Source organism: Ostrinia nubilalis, chromosome 8 (genome assembly GCF_963855985.1).
Source record: "Ostrinia nubilalis chromosome 8, ilOstNubi1.1, whole genome shotgun sequence".
NCBI classification, from domain to species: Eukaryota; Metazoa; Arthropoda; class Insecta; order Lepidoptera; family Crambidae; genus Ostrinia; species Ostrinia nubilalis.
Genome location: NC_087095.1, coordinates 15,195,861 through 15,215,311, shown reverse-complemented (window position 1 = coordinate 15,215,311; position 19,451 = coordinate 15,195,861). Strand labels below are relative to the sequence as shown.

Here is a 19,451-nt window from a genome sequence, read left to right as displayed (position 1 = left end):
TTAATATTTTTAAACCATGACGTCATTGATTTAATTTCATCACATCTACATACCTAGGCAATTAGTGCTTGTTAATATTTAAGGCGTGTATTTTTTTATCTATTTCATATCAATGCGATTATTCTCAAGTTTCCGTTTATCTTAAATGAATAGGTTATTATGACAGAAGCTTTGATTTCAAATGAGTCTGTCGTTAACAGTGAAAGGAAAATGCATTATTTGTGTAATCTATTTATTTATTTAAAAATTAAATTAACAATTAAATACTTTACAAAAGTTGTTGAACATTAACAATTCGGTGTTCACTTATTTTGGCTTGCTGTTCTTACAAACTAGTTATGGCTACTTGAAAATTACTAACGGAGTAAGACAGTGGCCATCGCAGCCAGGATGAGAGCGAGGGGAGAAACAATGGCAGCAGCGGAGTTCCTCGCCAGGAGTATGTCGTAGACCTCAGCAGCAACGCTGTTTCCCCAGTTGAGGTTGTTCATGGCACTGTTGACGACGTTGACAGCGTTCTGGAAAGCGCTGCCGAGCGCCAACTGGTTAGCGTACGCCCAGGTTTGGAACTGGAAAAAGTAATGTTCTTATTAACTGCTGGGGAGATGTGGTAGACGAGGATCTTCGCGAGCTGAAAGCTGACTGGCGTAAAACTGCACAAGACTAAGGCTGGATTGCACCATCTTACTTTAACAGTAACTATAGTCTGGTCTGTGAGCACGTAGAATTTTGTCCAATAACCCCAAACTACCCATCCTTATCGCTCGCGCGTAATTATGTTGCTATCGCGCTCGCACACTCACTGCGGGCGCCCGTTACACAGTCGCGACAGCTCACAGACTGGACTTTATAACAATAAATCCGGTGTTTTTTGTATGGAGTTTGACAGATTTTTGACGTTTGTGAAAGTCAAAGTAAGATGGTGCAACTCAGCCTAAGCCTAGGCGGCTTTTAGTCGGCCGATAGTTGGGCCCAATTTTAATTTGTATGAAAATCATATCGGGGTAATGTGCGCACTTCCATGACATGTCCATACTGATTAACAGCCCGATTCAACTATCGGCCGACGAAAAATCGATGGTCTGCGCCTAGGCTAATGCAAAATTAAATAACGACATCTCTTATCAAAAGCCAAGTTGGCAACACACTTCAGATCGCTGAGCCATCGAAGTTAGTATTTTATCAATTTAAAGTCAAAAAAATATCTGACAGTCTTGTAAATGAATTCGTTTCATACGTTTAAATTCAATTTTTACTCTTGGCAGCAAAATTGCAATCAGATTTTTCTTAGACTCAAAAATTCTTTTATTTATTCAAATAAATTATTAAAACTACTTACTTCAACAATATGCTCGTAGTTGGTCAAGAATCCAGCTACGTTGTTGATGTTGACGATGAGTCGGTCCTGGTTTCCGTGCCTATAACAAAACAGTCAAATTAGAATGACAATCAAAATGAACAAGCCGTATGTAGGTAACGCTTGTCAATATACTTACGCTTCTCTGATGGGAGCAAAGTTGTTGTACAAGAAGTCCAGGACAGTCGGCAGGTTCTCAACGTTGCCTTGGAGCGCGTAAGCAAACGCGTTGGTGCGGTCGTGGAAGCGAATCTTGTCGTTGGTCAGCGACTGGTTCAGGTATCTAGAAATAAAGATATCAATATTCTTTATTTCGGGGTCTAGATAATGGTAAATAAAGACTTACTTATGCCTGAATTATGTATAATCCAAGGTAGTCCAAGTCGAGCCTAAATCATCAATGAAAATACGCATACCGTCTACTATTTGGTATGTTTACTGTACCATGCATTCAGAAGAAGAAAAAGACTACCCAACTGGCAGTCCAACTTTTTATTGATGGCGATGAACTTGTGTTTTTACGACACTGTAGGCACACCAATTCCGCCAATGTAGTAACGTAACCTTTGTTTTTGACATGAATAATATGAGCTCGCAGAATTGCTAAAATCAAGTGGCAGTAGGCGGGGCACATAGCTCGAAGAGACGATGGCCGTTGGGGCAGAAAAGTTCTCGAGTGGCGACCACGGGCTGGAAGACGTAGCGTGGGCAGGCCTCCTACTAGGTGGACCGACGATCTGTTAAAGGTCGCGGGAATAATATTTGTACAACAATATAAATAACGTACCGGTTCAGTGAGGCGGTGTCCTTCGTGCAGGCAAGGGCACGGAGCATGACGACCATGTCGGCAGTGTTTTCCGAAGTCTCATAGAGATTGAGTAGGAACTCGTAGTCTGAAGCATCACCCTCTCGAAGGCCGGTACAGTACACGTAACGACGAGCGTTTACTGGCACTCTGAAAGTAGAAAAGTTTTGAATTAGGAACAAAATTTTGAATTATTGATAACTTTACTAGCTAAGTTAAGTAACTGGGTAATAAAAAAATTAATACGCAACAGATGACTTATTATCGTACCTACATAAATCTATTTTATTTTAATACGTATTACAAAACTTATAAAACAATTCATTACATCATCTATGGATAAAATACAAATGCTCATAACAACAATCTATTAAGTAATATATTTTGTCCTACATTCAAACTTGTAGCCCTTTTTGTGTAGAAGTTACTAATTACGTTGTAAAGTATCACTTTATGTGAATTTTACTTACAACGTGGTTGGGTCAGCCACAAACGCACGCCACTTGTTAAGACTGTCGGCGATACATCCAGAATGGCCAAGGTTGCAAGCCAAGTTCATGAGTTGCATGCGGTTGAGGATGGTAGACGTGGAATCGTTAGCGAGCTCCTCATATCCCAAGTGCTGAATTGCCGCATCCAGGATATCTAGCATGTATTCCTAAAATATGATTTTCAGTATTAGTACTTGTTGTAACACTACATTTTGATATGAGAAGAATTTTTCAGTCAGTGGTATCGACTGTTTAGTGTTACTCTTTCACCCTTGATTTGAATGAATCGAAATAGAGTCTGCATGTGATTTTAGTAAGTTTTAAATATTGTCCTCAGAAAATACTAATAATACTTAGTAGTAAACTAAATCGTAGAAAACTAAAATTCCAGTGGATCAAACGGAACACTAAAAAACACGAATTACTTTCTAATACTTACGGTGAATTTCTGATGAGCTAGAGGAATATGTTCCATTCTCTTCCTAATCCATTCCAGCTGAGTAATGGCGCCGTTCCAGACATAGTAGTCGGTCTCAATCTTAAGGAAGGACAGAACGTCGAAAGCTCTTTCAAGGCTGATCTTGCCGGCTCTGATAAAGAACAACACGTCGTTCACGATCTGAAATCAAGAATATTTTTTAGAAATGGATTGGAATGATTCATGAAAGTCTTAATGTATTGCCAGTGTCTGAAGAAATAGGTGACAAAATGAAGGTGAAACAAAACAGTACCTGAGCCCTGTTGAGTTTGTGGACATTTGTGCGAGTGTTTGCATTGCGGAGGTAAGAAGCAAGCATTTCCCAGTTATGGTCATCATAGTTAACACGGTACAAGCCTGCAACATTGAATATACTTAAAGGTCGAATAATTATACCTACAATTAAACATGAAAACTCTTTAGTTAAATAAGAAAGAGTTGGTGCAATTATTTTAAACTAAGTAAGTACCTGACTGAGCAATGTTAAGGATAACCCAGATGTGACCGGGAGTGTTCTGGATAGTAGTACTCGCAGTAGAGAGGATAAAACTGGGCCTTGTGCTCTCGAAGTTGAGCTCATCTCGGTGGGTCCAAGTGATGGGAATATCCCAGAGCTGGGCTACTGGGGTACCGCTCAAAAGGAAACGTTCCTGAAAAAAATTGATTTTATTATTAATATTACTATGCAAGTATTTTGTTTTCATAAGTGATTTATTTAATCATTTTGGGTGGATTACATGACAATGTTTTATTATTTATACTCCGTCACACCTGGGTGAGGGTGATCAATCCAGTGTCCATGTTGACATCAACGTTCACAACTGGAGAACCAGGATTCTGCACCCAGTTGTCTAAAATCTGTCCAACGTCAGCATCGGGGAAGTCCCGTCTGAACGCCATGTCTTCATAAGCCGCCCGTCTCAACGCTCGGTACAGATCTTCTGGGGTTCCAAGACCGTAGGCACTGAATTGAAAAAGTGTTTGAAGTTAATATTTGTTTTTCTTTCTTTGTTTGTAAATATCGTCAGTCAATCAGATAAAAAATGTTGTTATTGATCTTAGAACCGTCATTTAAGAGGGCTCACGTTCATCAAAATGAAAAATATTACTTACTTTTCTCTCAAGTAGTATCTCAGTCCTTGTCTGAATGGACGAGCGCCCATGAAGTGTTCCATCATACGCAATACTGAAGCTCCCTTGGCGTAGCTGGTGGTACTGAAGTGGGACCAGATGGAGGGGTTGTTAACCACTCCGGTCCAGTTCATAGGTGTAGCGCCTGAACCGGAGTCCCAGCTGAGAGCACTATGTACGTAGTCCACAATGAATTGGTCATCCAACTCCAATGATGGGTCAGCCTGAGGTAGACCAAAGAAGAATTAATATTAATAAATCTATGGGTTCTAGAGAAACATTTCAACAAAACTTGATGTACAGACTGTGCTTTCACATAAGACTAAATATTTTATTGCAAAATCGCCTAGCTTAGTACGTAAGAGGTAATCATTTAATGCCTATGTATGATTATGGCCAAGCCGTATTCAACCTAAAATAACGTTTTATAATTTTATTATTTGTATTATGTTGGTACTTACGTAATGAGCTGCGAAGTATTCGAAAAAGCTAGCGAAGGACTCGTTCAGCCAAAGATTGCTCCACCAGAAACAGGTGACCAGGTTACCGAACCATTTGTGAGCGAGCTCGTGAGCCATGATGGTAGCGATGAAAATCTTGTTGATCATATTTGTGTTCTCCTCATCGTACAACAAGTACGCTTCCCTGTTAATATAGAGTAGAAGCATTAAGAAACTATTTTGACAATTACGCATATCATATTTTTCTGTCATTGATAAGTAAACATTCACCTGTAGTTTACCATCCCCCAGTTCTCCATAGCACCAGAAGGAAAATCAGGAATAGCAAGGTGATCGTTCTTCATTGGCACTCCTTGTCCCATTTCATAATACTCAATTCCCAAGTAATCATCCAGTTCGTTGGTGATGTCCAAACCAATACCAGCGGCGTACACGTGCTGTGAGGTAACTCCTGGGCGAGAGACGATTTGGAAGGGTCTGGTGGACGTGGTGGTTAAGTTGGTGGCAACGAAGTCACTGACTGTGAAAGCGACAAGATATGCAGAAACAATAGGAGTGGGGAGGAAAGTCTCACGAATACGGCCGGGAGAAGTCCTAAAAACAAAGGTTTTTTTAATAACGATCAACAGTCTAAGACAGTATTTTTAAGATAGTTTGTATACATGAATACATACTCAACAGTTTCACCAATGGGCATGTTAGAGTAAGATGGCTGCAAAGAGCTGTCACGAGTGAGAGAGATGACGAATCGTGACTTAAACTGCGGCTCATCGAAGCAAGGGAAGGTGGTTCTGGCGTAGAAGGGCTGGAACTGCGTCGTGGCGTAGTACCTATAATTTTGAAACTTTATAATTAGTCAAGTTTAAAATTACAAAGTGTATGGAATTGTTTAGAATGTAAATGATATCAGTAACCAAAACATCAAACAGTTTTACTGATACATATTTTGATAGTTGAGTTAACCATGTATAGTAGTTTAGTAGGTACTGAATTTCGAATTACGAACCTCTTCTCTCCGTTGTAGAAATAGTAGCCCTGGTAAAAACCTCTGTCATACTGGTTCTCGTGGATCTTGCCCAAGTATGAGATGGTGATGGTGTAGTTACCAGCTGATATGGGGTCAGCCAAGTTGATGAGGAGGATCTCGAAGTGATCATCAGTGGAGAATGGGTTAGGAAACTGAAGGTTCACGGGTCTGCCAGCGGAATCAAGGACATTGACAGTCTGTATCGACACCACTTTTTGGTGCAACACGATCTGAGTCATGCCCGATTCTTCGATCTAAAAGAGCAAAAATAAAATTACAGTCTTTTTATTACTGAAATTGTATTTACATAATATATTTGTATCCAGTCAACTTTGAAGTTTAGAATTTATTGCAGGCTATACCCATAAACTGACCTGCAAAATAAATCTGTTTAATCATATTCCCTAAAGTAATATAATTTTCTTTGTGTTACCTATTATATTTCTGGGTCATCGTCAAGGAGTTTCTGTAAAAGATTGTCTGTACTTTTAAGTGCTTATTCTTTGGGTTTTGACTACGTGACATCGAGTGTTATCTCAAACCTCAATAATGAACCTATTAATGGACTTTAAATTTTGCTACTTATTTGCGATATCTACAAAATTATCACCTTAGTCACGCTTGAATTACTCCAAAATTTATCATATAGATAAAGCCCGCTATTATCCTTTTAATTTCGTCAATATTGATAATATAAGTGCCTAGCTGATCAGACTTAATAATTATTGCAAAACCAGTTCTAATATCGTTAACGATTAAAAAATAATAATTTTGTCGTCCTCAAAAATGCTTAATTAATTACCAATCATTATCTTGATACAGATTTTGGCGAGTCATGACAAAAAGCTTTAAATCAATTCACGTATCGACGCTACCATTCATTGGACAGAACACAATAAAACCCATTATTCAGGTTGTTCTAAATACAGGAACACTACATAACAACTTGATTTTTTTTCTATAAATAACGTGTAAAAACAGTAACCCGATTTTAGAGCAACCTTTATTGAAATGATTCTGTCATATGACTGAAAGTTTACCTCTATCAAAACCAGTTTGTTAACTTACTTCGACGTCGAGCTGAACAAAACCGTCGAATCTAGCCTCCACGACATGCACATCCAAATGCACATACACGTCTCTGGGCTGCACAGAGTCTGTGAGACGGTATTTAGGATCGTCCAAGTTTGTGGAGTACCCGAAGAACTCCAAGTCAGATCTCATGTCCTCATTGGGGTAAGCAGCTACCCCCGCGAGGAAGAACAGGATTGGGAGTAACATGATTGACCCTGAAACATTACAAGGGTTACTAAGAAGGTTTGTAAGAGGATAGGTACTCAAATCTCTAAAAAGGTCACCTTTTTCTAACTCTAGTTTTCAGTTTGCTGAAAATCCGATTTTTAGTAGCTTTGAAATCAATATTGTATATGTTACAGGAAATGTATGAAATCCGTCATTGTATACAATTCCTAGGAATTGTGTATAAGTCCTAAAATCACCCGGAAATGTGTGATGTAAATTATATTAGACACATTTCGTAGGAAAATTACACATTTCCTAAACAGCAATCGGAAATGTAATTAAGACTTTGTTATCCAGCTACAGGAGTACTAAAACCTTCATGTCAATAATAGTTTAATAAAATAGATGTTAAAATTAGGGATTTCCAATACTTCAGCGTAATATGCGTGATGCCGAAAGAAAGGTATAATAGTGCGAAAACAACTGTCAGGCTAAACAATAATAATTGTGAGTTAAAAGTACCTATCGGCCAATGTGGTTTGGCTAAATGAAATTTTAGGCGTACCGAGGGACACCCGATCACGCTACCGCGCTTGTGCCGCTTAGTTTTATACATTTCCTAATACAATATTGGAATTCTATAAAATTCCTAGGAAAAGTATACATTTCCTAGGATATGTGCGTATTAAAAAATCTCTGAAGCAATATTTTATACATTTCCTAAATAGCTTCGGAATTGTATACATTTCCTAGGAATACAATATTGGAATTCTATAAAATTCCTAGGAAAAGTATACATTTCCTAGGATATGTGCGTATTAAAAAATCTCTGAAGCAATATTTTATACATTTCCTAAATAGCTTCGGAATTGTATACATTTCCTAGGAATAGTATACAATTCCTAGAATTCATACATTTCCTGTAACATATACAATACCCGAAGTCTCCATTTCCATACAAAATCTATGGGAGTATCAGTGTATGTCATGATGAGTAGAGTGTTCACTACCCTATCTGATGAAAAATGTATGGCAGAGCTTTTCTTTTTCTAGAAACTGCATGATTACCGTAAGTTCTATCAATGATACATTATTTTATTAATTTATTCGTCTATAGGCTCGTGACATAATGTATCGGTGGAAATCTTGATAATTTATTACAAAGATTTTTAACGCAATGTCCTTGTACAGATAACACTGTTCCACATAATATCTTTATTCTTTATCAGCATTTTTTGTTGTAAATGATAAGGAAAATAACCCATTGATATCAATTCTAAGTTTACTTATTAACTAAAGTTTTATACTGCCGTGCTTCGAGTAGCAAATTATTGCAGCATGCATTATTAGCATTGATTATTATGTTGAACTGTTTCTTCTATCGTGTAGGTTGTAACAGCTGAGATTATAACCGGTTATGACAGGTCAGACTTTTTGAACCGCTATAGGTATCTCACATAGCTTAACTATATCAACAGGTTAATGTATCTTCTGAAGTACTGAACCATAATATTTCATTTCGATTGCAATATGCAACCAAAACGGTTAAATGAATGCATCCCACTTGATAAAGCTGATCAAATAGATCGAAGCTCGACCACTGAGGTGTTAATATGAATTTTAAGACGAATTACGAGCCTTAGGTTAAGAATAAATCTATTTATTGGCCTCCTTAATACAGGCAGGTAGGCTTCAGCACAAGAAATAATATTATAATGGATCATAATAAAGAAAAATGAATGTAATGTAATGGTAGCAACTAATTGAATATTTTAACCATCCAATGTTTTCAAATGTATAAAAGCTTTGATCTAGTCCTAAAATTGGTATTTTAGCGTCTGAAACTTCAGTAGGTTACCTAGTTATAAAGAATACACAATCTTTGCCATACTAGTGACGTCAACGCGATAAGTATCAAAGAAAATAATGAATAATAATATGTTACGGTCAAAGTGATAAATGTGAAAATTATGAATAATCGCCGGTTATTATGAATAATTACCACATGATTTGGTAAATGTGATTAATATGAGATCATTTATGTGTGTATAGAACTAAATAGGCGGCTTAGGGGTGGCCCAAGGGCCACCCCCGCCGCACCTTAACCTATTTTTCACTTTAAATCAAAACATTATGTTATAGGCATCATGGAAAAGTAATATTATGCAAAAAACATTCCAAACTCATTTTGCCAAATTATATTAATATATGATATCAAAACGTTCAAAAGTTTGGCTGTACATGAGCACGTACACAATATGTTGTTCTCTTTTATGAAATTTGTTAGTACTAAGCTTGAATTATTAAATAATCACTGTTAAATGTGATTCATTTATCACTTTTACCGCGACTGTCGGTAATTATTCATAATAACCGGTTATTATTAATAATTTTCAATTTATCACATTAACCGTAACAAATATAAATAAATAATAAATCTTTGGACAATTTCACAGAGCGCCAGCTAGCCCCAAAGTAAGCAACTCAATGCTTGTGTTATGGGTGCTAGCTTAACGGATATACTACTTATATACTTTTTTTTTCTTTTATTAAATATATACATATTATTATTATACATATTTACACCCAGACCCGTCACAGAAATTAAAATTCATCATTTCAATTTCTGCCCGGCCGGGAATCGAACCCGGGACCTCTCGGCATAGTAGTCCGTTCTGAACCACTACACCAAACGGCCGACTAATATCACTCTGATTAGAGTAATAGGGTATGTTTTGTATGAGAAAACCTTCAAATTTTACCATTAACATTTTAATTTCATTAAAAAAGCTGCAGGGTACGTCAAGGCTTGATACTGGGACCACCGCAATATTTTTCCTTATTATTATATTTCTGAAACACTTACCCATAGCTGCCCTCACAGCACCAACTAACCAACTAAAGATATCTAATAACCATATTGTATATATTTATTATCATTAATCGCTTCATTATCACTAGACTACTAATTCGATTTAAAGTACTATAAAATTATCAAAAGTATGACAAACATCAACTGTAATCAGTAAATCAACGATAACGTATCATTAAATTATTGTTATTAAAATTATTTTGGCTTTGTGCTTTTAAAGCCTTTCAGTTAAGTAGGATTGTACTAAACTTAATTAGTCACACACATCTATCTGAATAGCATTTCGTACTACGAGTTTACTTACCTATTCATTCCGACGGTTTGTTTTAGAGTATGCGCACACCGTTGATTTTTAGTTGGCCGATAGTTGTGCCCGATTTTAATTTGTATGAAGAATCGGCCAAATTGAATCGGCGTAGTGTGCGCACTCCCATACATGCCCATACTGATCAACTGCCCGACTAAACTATCGGCCGACGAAAAATCAACGGTGTGCGCCTACTCTTAGATATCACCATTTCCTCGGTCTTGTGCAGTTTCACGCCAGTCACCTGTTTCAAGAATTTGAAGATCTGCGTCCACCACAACACCTTAGCGGTCTTCAATCCCATCCTCTCAACAAAAGTAAGGCTGGGTTGCACCATCTTACTATAATCTGTCAAACTCCATACAAAAACCTCCGGTTATTGTTATAGTTACGGTCAAAGTTAGGTGGTGCAACTCACCCTAAGGCTCAGGCTCGGTGTTGAACCCATTGTTGTTCCTACGGAAACATGACATCCCGTTTTTTGCGGGAACTTTTTTTTCGCAGGAATCTCGTTTAATAGCATACCTACCGTGTTCTAATTATATTAACGTTCACACGAAGATTTGTTTGCAATGTCCCGCAAAAAACCGATCCGTTCGAATTTAAAACACAGTTTTGCAGGATCCTGCATTACTGAATCCCACAAAACTGGATTGCCATGGGAACGAGCCCATTATACTGTTGTTAATTTCCTATCTCGATCTCTACGATTTTTATCTGAAAGAACCATAATATCTGTTTGTTTGCCCAGGCTTATGATTTTATGTAACACTAATTGAGATCCATAGTCCATAGTATGGACTCCGTAAGTGTAAAAGACATTATTATTAACGTATTATTCGGCTATATTACTTAAAGTCTGACCATTATTTATTTCTGTCAGCCTATCAATAACTGGTTCAACTCTGAAACTTGTGACTTGTGGTTCAAATGAACATTGATTATATTGATAGTAATTGGAGTTTGTCTCCATAATAGAGAGTATAAAATATTTCCACTTAATTGAAAACGTAACATTTGAACCATGGACAATGTTCAAAAGGTGTCAAAATAAATAGTGGCTGCTTGACTATAACTAGATTACTTACTCTGTGCTAGTACAACCACATACATCGAGCATTATGCCTCCAGTTCAGGAATGTTGTCATATATTAAAGGTTTCTTTAAACTGATATGAATCTTATTTTGTAATTAAATCTACCTACCAGTCAATGTAAACTCAGTAGGTATGTAAATGAAATTATTTTACTTTAGAAAATAACTCTTGTTACGGCCTTAATTATGTTATTTTTATTCACTAACTAGCTGACCCGGCGAACTTTGTTCCGCCTTAATGGCAATAAATAAGCAGACTTTTTTTTTCGAACGGGATAAAAAGTATCCTATGTCCTTCTCCTGGCTCTAAACTACCTCCCTGACAATTTTCAGCTAAATCGGTTCAGCCGTTCTTGAGTTATAAGTGGAGTAACTAACACGACTTTCTTTTATATATATAGATACTAGCTGACCCGGCGAACTTTGTTCCGCCTTAATGGCAATAAATAAGCAGACTTTTTTTTTAATTTCGAACGGGATAAAAAGTATCCTATGTCCTTCTCCTGGCTCTAAACTACCTCCCTGACAATTTTCAGCTAAATTGGTTCAGCCGTTCTTGAGTTATAAGTGGAGTAACTAACACGACTTTCTTTTATATATATAGATAACAATTCCGTATTTAGAAAAATAATTAATTGAAATTAATTGCCTGCTCTAGAAATAGCACTTAATGTTTATACAGCTTTTCAGAAAAGAAAAACACAATTTCTGTGGCATATTTATTACAAAATATTATAAATAACAATCAACGGCTTAAGTATATCAACAATGTCCCTGTATTTGTTTTCTTAAAATCATTTCATTTTATTGTACAGTCGCGGAATGAAAAGGTTCGTCAGTTTTCAAATTGATTCCTTCAACGAATCGCGAGCACATATTACCTTTTGAAACTATGTTACAAAATACCTTCTTGTTGGTTCAACCTGCCATTATTATTTCTATTAAATAAAAAAAAATACATTTTGTAACATTGCACTGATGGGATAGAAAAATAAGCAAAACCTTCTTCGTTAGCAAACGTTACATTTATTTAAATGTTAGCAGCACTGTTTCTTGCACTGTTATGTTGGCAGGTTTGACTCTTACAGTACCTAGTGCAAGCGAAAACCGACACTAAGGTGACGAACCTTTTCATTCCGCGACTGTACTTGATTTCAATATCTAAAAATTAATTAGCTTTGCTTTAACTAATTAGATTAATAGTGACGCTTATAATAAGAGTGAAAATGCTCAACGCTGCGATGTTAGCTGAATCTGATTCATCATCAACTTCAGTTGTTACTTCAAGATCAAGTTCTGGGGGAGTGACCGTTACAGATTCTTCTGTGGTCACCTCTTCTTGTGTGGGGTCTTCGATTTCGTATTCCACATATACTCCGTTGTCGAAATACTCGTAGACTTCAGGCATGCGTCTGGCCGACCACGCCAGATTGTTTCTGGATGAGGCGATCCCGTTAACACCGGTATTGTACGCAGTTCCAATCGAGTCTTGGTTCTCGTTGAGCCAAGTTTGAACCTGTGTAATAGAATAATCAAACATCACTAACGTGTAGTGACAAATTTAGTTCATGTGCCATGTAAATTAAGTAGGTAATATTAGTTGTATTTTTTCTAGTAGTAAATGCCTTCTTATCGTTTAAATCATACAATCGAAAACTATTAATTTAAACAGTGCACAACAATAAACGTATAATAGTAAATGATCGAATATTTTACCTCTGCCATGTCCTGTTCATTCAACAGCCGTGAAACAATGTAGCTCAATGGAGTAGCAATGCCGCCTAAACTGTAACAAGAAAAAAACAGTAAGCCAAAAGGTGTTATTCGCCTTCATTTTCTTGCTAATCCAGAGAAAAATAGATTAGTCAATTCTCTGCTCAATAAAAACATTCTTCTTTTAATTTCAGAATTAGAATAACTAAGCTCAGATCACTGAATTGTAGTAATACTTACGCTTCTGTAGTCTGGTTCACATTATCCTTGAGCCATGCGAAAGCTCTCATCGTGTTGTATTCGTTTTTGGATACAGCGGAGGTGAGTGCGGTTGTGAAATCTTGGTCTCTTACAATGTTCTGTTGAGATACGATTGCATCCAGGAATTTCCGTAGGCTGGCCTCGTCCCTGGTGCAACCAGCGTTTTGAAGCATGACAATTTGTTCACCGGCTAAGTCTTCCTGCAGGTAGCGGTTCCAGAAGAATTCGAAATCTTCCGCGTCACCGAAACGGAGTCCAGTGCAGTACACCCATGGTCGCATGTTTGCTGGAATGCTAAAATAAAAATTATGTTTTTTTTTAATTTCAATCGCAATTAATTGAAGCTAATGTATAAACTGCCTGTAGTTTACATTTTTATTTAGCACTGTAGAGTCCTGACAATAACATGACAATATCTTATTATCAAAGATTTCCAGAAATTAATTTTCAAATGATTTTTTCAGACAAACAAAATTATCACATAGCAAGTGTATGAATACGTACAATCCTCCCGCCTTCCATTCTGCGAATTTCTCTATGCCAGTTGCAATGCATTCCTCGTGTCCATTGTCGCAAAGGAAGTTCATGAGATACATCCTCAAGATTCCATCCATGAAGGTTTCATTCTCCACCTCGACGTAGCCCAGTCGACCAGTTACAGCGACACTCAGTTCTTTGTTAATAATATCCTGTGAATTATGAACATTTTGTTTAAAGATACCAGAAGTAGCTATGAAGGCATCTAATTAGTGTGTAATATTGAATTATTGTGCAAGAATATTTTTATTGACGATATTTTTTATAAAAAAATATGAATTCTACCACCACTTGTTAATCAATTTTCCAATTATTATTTAACAGTTTGCTATAGGAGAGAATAAAGTGATTTGAATGTAAATTCATTCAAAAAAACATGATTACCCTCAGCTTCTGCAAGTTAGGTTCATCATGCGCAAGCCTTCTCAGCACGAAATTGAAACCATCGATAGCGGCGATCCAGGGTCCGTACTCGTCATCGAATTGGAGGAACGACAGAAGGTTGAGCACTTGCTGGTAAGGCCTGACTCCGGCTCTACCCATGTTGAATAGATCGTCGATAATCTAAAAAAGGTTAAAGATACTATTACTTATAAAACAGATTGAAGCAGGAACACTATTCGTCAAGACTAGTAAATTATGTTGGTATTTATTGGTTTTCATCATCATCATCATCAACAGCCATTTATAGTCCATTGTTGGACTATAAGCCTCCTCCACTAAAGTGGAGGGTTTTGCCATAATCTCCACGCTTTCATACTTTTCTGAAATGCTTGCACGTAATTTCAAAAGTCTTTACAGAGGACGAAGAGAAGAGGCTGAAAGAATCTGAGCTTACAGTTCCTAAATACATACCCAAAATAATTATCTGCACATTCATTATTGGTGTTAAAGTCTTACCTGAACACGGTTGAATTCGTGTATTACATTGGGATTGTTCCTTAAAGCTTGCACAATTAGAGCCCAGTTGGTGTCATCGTAGTTCACTCGGTAGAAACCTGTTGACATTTAACATTTCTTTTACAGGATGTAGTACGAGCTTATGTTGTTTACGATTTTTGTTCCATCGTTACAATTCTTAAATGCAGACTTAGGCCAAGACTTATCATTGCTTAGTGCAACTTTTGATAAGGAGTCAAGATTATGTGCGATATTAAATAATAGGTATCATTTATTAGGAGTCATAAAAATAACCGGTACTTTACATAGCAAATGAGTCGTTGTTGCTATGCACAATAGATAATATTTTATTGACTTAAGCTGAAAAAATAGTTACCAGAGGCTTGTTTGTTGAAAATCACCCATTCGAGACCTTCTGTGCCTCTTTCAATTACTGTGCTTTGGGCTGTCAAGAACTGCGACGGTTTGAGATCATCAAAATCGGCAGCGCCCTCTCTGGTCCAAGTAATCGGAATATCCCAAATACCAGGGAAGGCAGATGAACCAGTAGTCCTTTCCCAACGAGCCTATAGGAAAAAAATGTTTTAATTTGTATTTAAAGTTTTAGCTACCCTTAACTTTACAGATAATAACTACTAGAACATTTATAAGGCAACCTTATGCGTTATAATTAAAATGCCATTTCGATTCCCTCGAGTTATATTCATCGAAAAGAACACGTAGAGATGCATAACATACTTTCTGTTATGAAAGCTGCAAACTCCTAGTTCGGCAACTCTAACGTCGAGAATTCTGAATCATAGTTACCTGGGTTACTTGCATAGTCCCAGTGCGTTGATCAATAGTAACAGAAAGCATTGGATGTCCAGCCTTCTCAGACCAAGTCCTGAAGTAGCGGTCGATGGTGATGCCACCATAAGCGGCTAAAGCACCGTCTTCTCTGGCTGCAGCGTCAAGAGCGTTGAAGAGGTGGTGAGGCTCGGCTACGTCGAATGCCCTGTGAAAATCATTAATGTTGATCATTGCTGTAAGACATACATCGAATTTAACACACGGCACATAAGTTATGTAGTTATAATAAGAGAGATTTTGCAACTGAAACGTAAAGTCTGATGTACTGTCGACTGCTAATCGCTTATGATAAGTACCTTTCCTTCAGATAGCTGCGAAGTCCCTTAACGTAAGTCTCTTGACCAAGAAGGTACTGGGTCATTCTCAAGATGCACGCTCCTCTTGCGTAGGTGATGGTAGAGAAATGGTTCCAAACAGTTGTCGGGTTGTAAACATCTGGGTTGGTAAGCGCATGAGCAGAGTCAACTGAATCCACTGACAAGGCAGATATGTACTGCTCCACCATGAATCTCCTCTCATATCCCAGCTCTGGTGCAACCTGTACAAAGAATCACAAACAACATGTTACCTACTCATTCCGGATTTATATTTGCCAAATCATCCGTTTTTATATACTGACTCATTTAAATGATTTGTGAAATGAAAATAGATAACATATTAGTAAGAGATATTTTATCCTATTAAAATGATATTTGATTAAAATAATCATCTTGATCAAAATGATTGATATAACACGCCATATTTTCTTAGTAATACTCATTTATTCTATAATAATATCAATATGGCTCTTAAAACACCCAAAATACATTTTAAAATATTAGAGACATGAGAAATGATTTCCAACCCTCAATTACGAAATGAGCTATTGAGAAAAGAAACAAAATAATAAAAGTAAAACATACAGAACCGGTCAAGAAGTATTGATAGAAACGGGCGAAGCCTTCGTTGAGCCACAGGTTCCCCCACCACGCGCAGGTGACGAGGTTCCCAAACCACATGTGGGCAATCTCGTGGGACACGATATTGGCCACACGCTGCTTGTAAAAGTGGTTGGAGTTCAATGGGTCGTATAGGATTAAGGCTTCTCTATGGAGTTAAATAAATGAAAGAAAAAATCAATAAACAGAAATTAAGTTAATTAGGAAGAAGAAAATAAAAGCATAATCAATAAAACAAGTAAAAATACAATAAAAACATTAAAAATAAAACAATGTTCAACGAAACATAATAATAATATAACGCATATGCATCAAGATAAAGAAGCAGAGTTATTTCTTATTGCTTACTCGTACCTGTAAGTCAAAAGACCCCAGTTTTCCATAGCACCCGCATTGAAATCAGGAATAGCAGCTTGTTTCATGTTAATTTTTTCTGCCATCGTGTAGTAAGGGTAATCAGTGTAATTCTCCATGGCTTCTAGAAGCTTCATTCCTATTTCTAAGGACCATGCACCGGTTCCATTGGCATTGTCACGGGCATAGATGTCAAAAGGTCTATCTTCATCGTTGTTAGTTTCCACCTTATCGTAATGGGAGACGATGAAGGCAAGCAGGTATGTGGAGGTGATAGGAGTCGTGTAGAAGGTTTCGGATATACGGCCATCAGTTGTGCTACAAAAGATATGATGTTATAAACGTGAACTTAATACAATAAAAAGTGTTTTCACAATAAGACGTCTTCTTTTACGTTAATAGGTACCTACTGCCTATAAGTAGTACTCGTACAAGCTGTAACTTCAAGATAATCATGGTAAGTGCAGAGAAAAAGGTGTTGCAACAAACTCAGGCAACATTTTAGTTATACTGTGGCCTATACCTAATTAAATAAATAAATAAACGTTCATTGCTTTTTACACATAAAAGGAGAGGATTTCTAATGAGAAATAAATAAAACAAACAGCATGTACGTGAGTAAGCATCACTACATAAAGTTATTTCTTAATTTTACTGAAATTACTCTATCGAACTAAATCGATTCTTAGTTTGGATACATATTTACACACATAAATCGTATCGTATCTCTTAGTCTTATGAAGAAATCTACTACTAAAACCAGCGCCCTCCATATATTGCCTCTGCTCTTTGCTGATCATATTGAAATTAGAGCCAAGGCACAAGGATGCGTTGCGGCACCGCACCTCAAAGATTTCGCTATATCGCGTGACGCGGCGCTGCACCGCTCGTGTGCCGGCCACAGATATTTTTTATGTGAGACGACGCAGCGACACCGCTACGGCGCCGCAAAGCATCGTGTGCTTTGGCTCTTACTCTTGCAATCTTGGCAATTATCATGGGACCACTAGCTTACGTCTAGTTCGCTTAGAAACAAAGCTTTAGTTTTATGAGTATAACTTACTTTTCAGTAGTTTTTATAGGCATGTTAGAGATGGTGGGACTGAAGTCTGGCTCCCTGTTCATGGTTATGTCGAATGTGGCCTTGAAGCCGGGCTCGTCATAGCAGGGGAAAGCTTGCCGCGCGTACCCAGGTTGGAACTGAGTGGTGGCCATCCATCTGTAAGAAACGAATAACAATTACAACTAAACTCCTAAAGCACAATAAACTCGTTAGTTGCCTGCCTAATTCCCTAGGACAGTTTAGAAACGAAGATAAAATAAGTTCAAAATTAGTTTCCGTCTTGATGTGTTTGTAGATACTTTTTAATTGTTATCGGATATCTCGTTAGAAAAAGACGCGTAACTTTACTTGAAGATAAATAGCAATGTTATCTTTCTTGAATTTATTGTAAAACAATATACACAATTTACCTTGTGGTGGTGCTGTCTCTGTACCAACTCCTGTAGAACCCATTCATATTGGATTGAAGATTGCCAGTGAAGCTCGATCTGATGATGTACTCTTGTCCAACTTGCAATGGCTCTATGGTCGCAATTCTCAAGAAGCTTTGAGGAGCTTCACACTCGTAGGTCTGAGGAGCAGCTATTTGCTGAACCACACCCTCAGCGTCTGTGTGCTCTACAGTCAGACTGTGAATAGTGAGATCATTGCAGTGTATCACAATTTCAGAGACATTCTCTTCCGTAGCGCTCGTGTAGATCGCGACTGTTCCATCGAAAGTGAATGGTCTTTCTTCGTCTTCAAAGTACGGTGTCAGGGACAGTTCATAGTGCATCGGCATCGTCGTCGTCGGCAGTCGGAAAGAGGCATCGTTCAGTTCCCTGCTGAATTTTTCCCATGCCTCTTCTTCCTCTAGAAGCGGTAACGGATTGAAGGTGCATACGCCCTGGAGGAGGGCAACCCCCGCCAGCAAAAGTACCCAGGAGCGTGCCTAAAACAAATCATGCATTAATTTGAGGCATTAAAATAAATAAGAAATACCTTGTACCTCGTTGGCTTACCATTATCTTAATGGACTAATGAGACTTCTACCGCTTAATCTACTTGCAATTTATCGGTATCACAATTAATCTACATAATCTTATCAAAATTCACGTTTGGCAAATAATTGCTTTAATGCCGCTATATTGTTATTAAAGAATTAAGTTTTCGTTTATCTTCATATCGGTATCGAATTATAAGACCCGGCACGCTTTGTTTTTATAAAACTGTTCAAAATAGGTAGGTATTTAATGAGTCAATATGACGTAAGTAATAACAGGCCGGCAGTAATTACTTTTCGGTACATAAACACAAGTGGGGTCAAGTCCCAATAGTTAAAACATTACTAGCGGCCGCCCGCGACTTTGTACGCGTGGATCCCGTTTTACCCCCTAAGGGATAGAGTTTCATTAAATCGGTTCTTAGCGGATGACTACACCCTATAAGGAACCTAACCTACCTGACAAATTTCAAGTTTTTAGGTGTTATAGTTTCTGAGATTTTGTGATGAGTAAGTAAGGCCCAGAACAGACGGTGAAACGCAACCGCAACGAAACTGCAACTCTCTGATGATTCTGAAGAATGA

The 19,451-nt window shown here is 37.5% G+C and overlaps 1 protein-coding gene across 1 annotated transcript; it reads right to left on the bottom strand.

The window, feature by feature from the left end:
• Positions 1-215: 215 nt before the first annotated feature.
• On the bottom strand, positions 216-18,903 carry LOC135074274 (membrane alanyl aminopeptidase-like). The gene is made up of 29 exons (XM_063968556.1): positions 18,886-18,903; positions 18,295-18,815; positions 17,885-18,040; positions 16,822-17,139; positions 16,432-16,615; positions 15,826-16,067; positions 15,485-15,674; positions 15,054-15,243; positions 14,678-14,775; positions 14,162-14,341; positions 13,745-13,929; positions 13,220-13,534; positions 12,983-13,052; positions 12,452-12,782; positions 6,819-7,039; positions 5,730-6,004; positions 5,398-5,553; positions 4,994-5,317; positions 4,724-4,907; positions 4,245-4,486; positions 3,903-4,095; positions 3,601-3,781; positions 3,385-3,488; positions 3,093-3,272; positions 2,633-2,820; positions 2,145-2,312; positions 1,497-1,640; positions 1,340-1,418; positions 216-569 (listed from the first exon to the last, which is right to left on the bottom strand). The coding sequence occupies exons 1-29, from the start codon at positions 18,886-18,888 to the stop codon at positions 357-359; spliced, it is 5,835 nt and encodes a 1,944-aa protein (XP_063824626.1). The 5' UTR covers positions 18,889-18,903; the 3' UTR covers positions 216-356.
• Between the last annotated feature and the right edge of the window lie 548 nt (positions 18,904-19,451).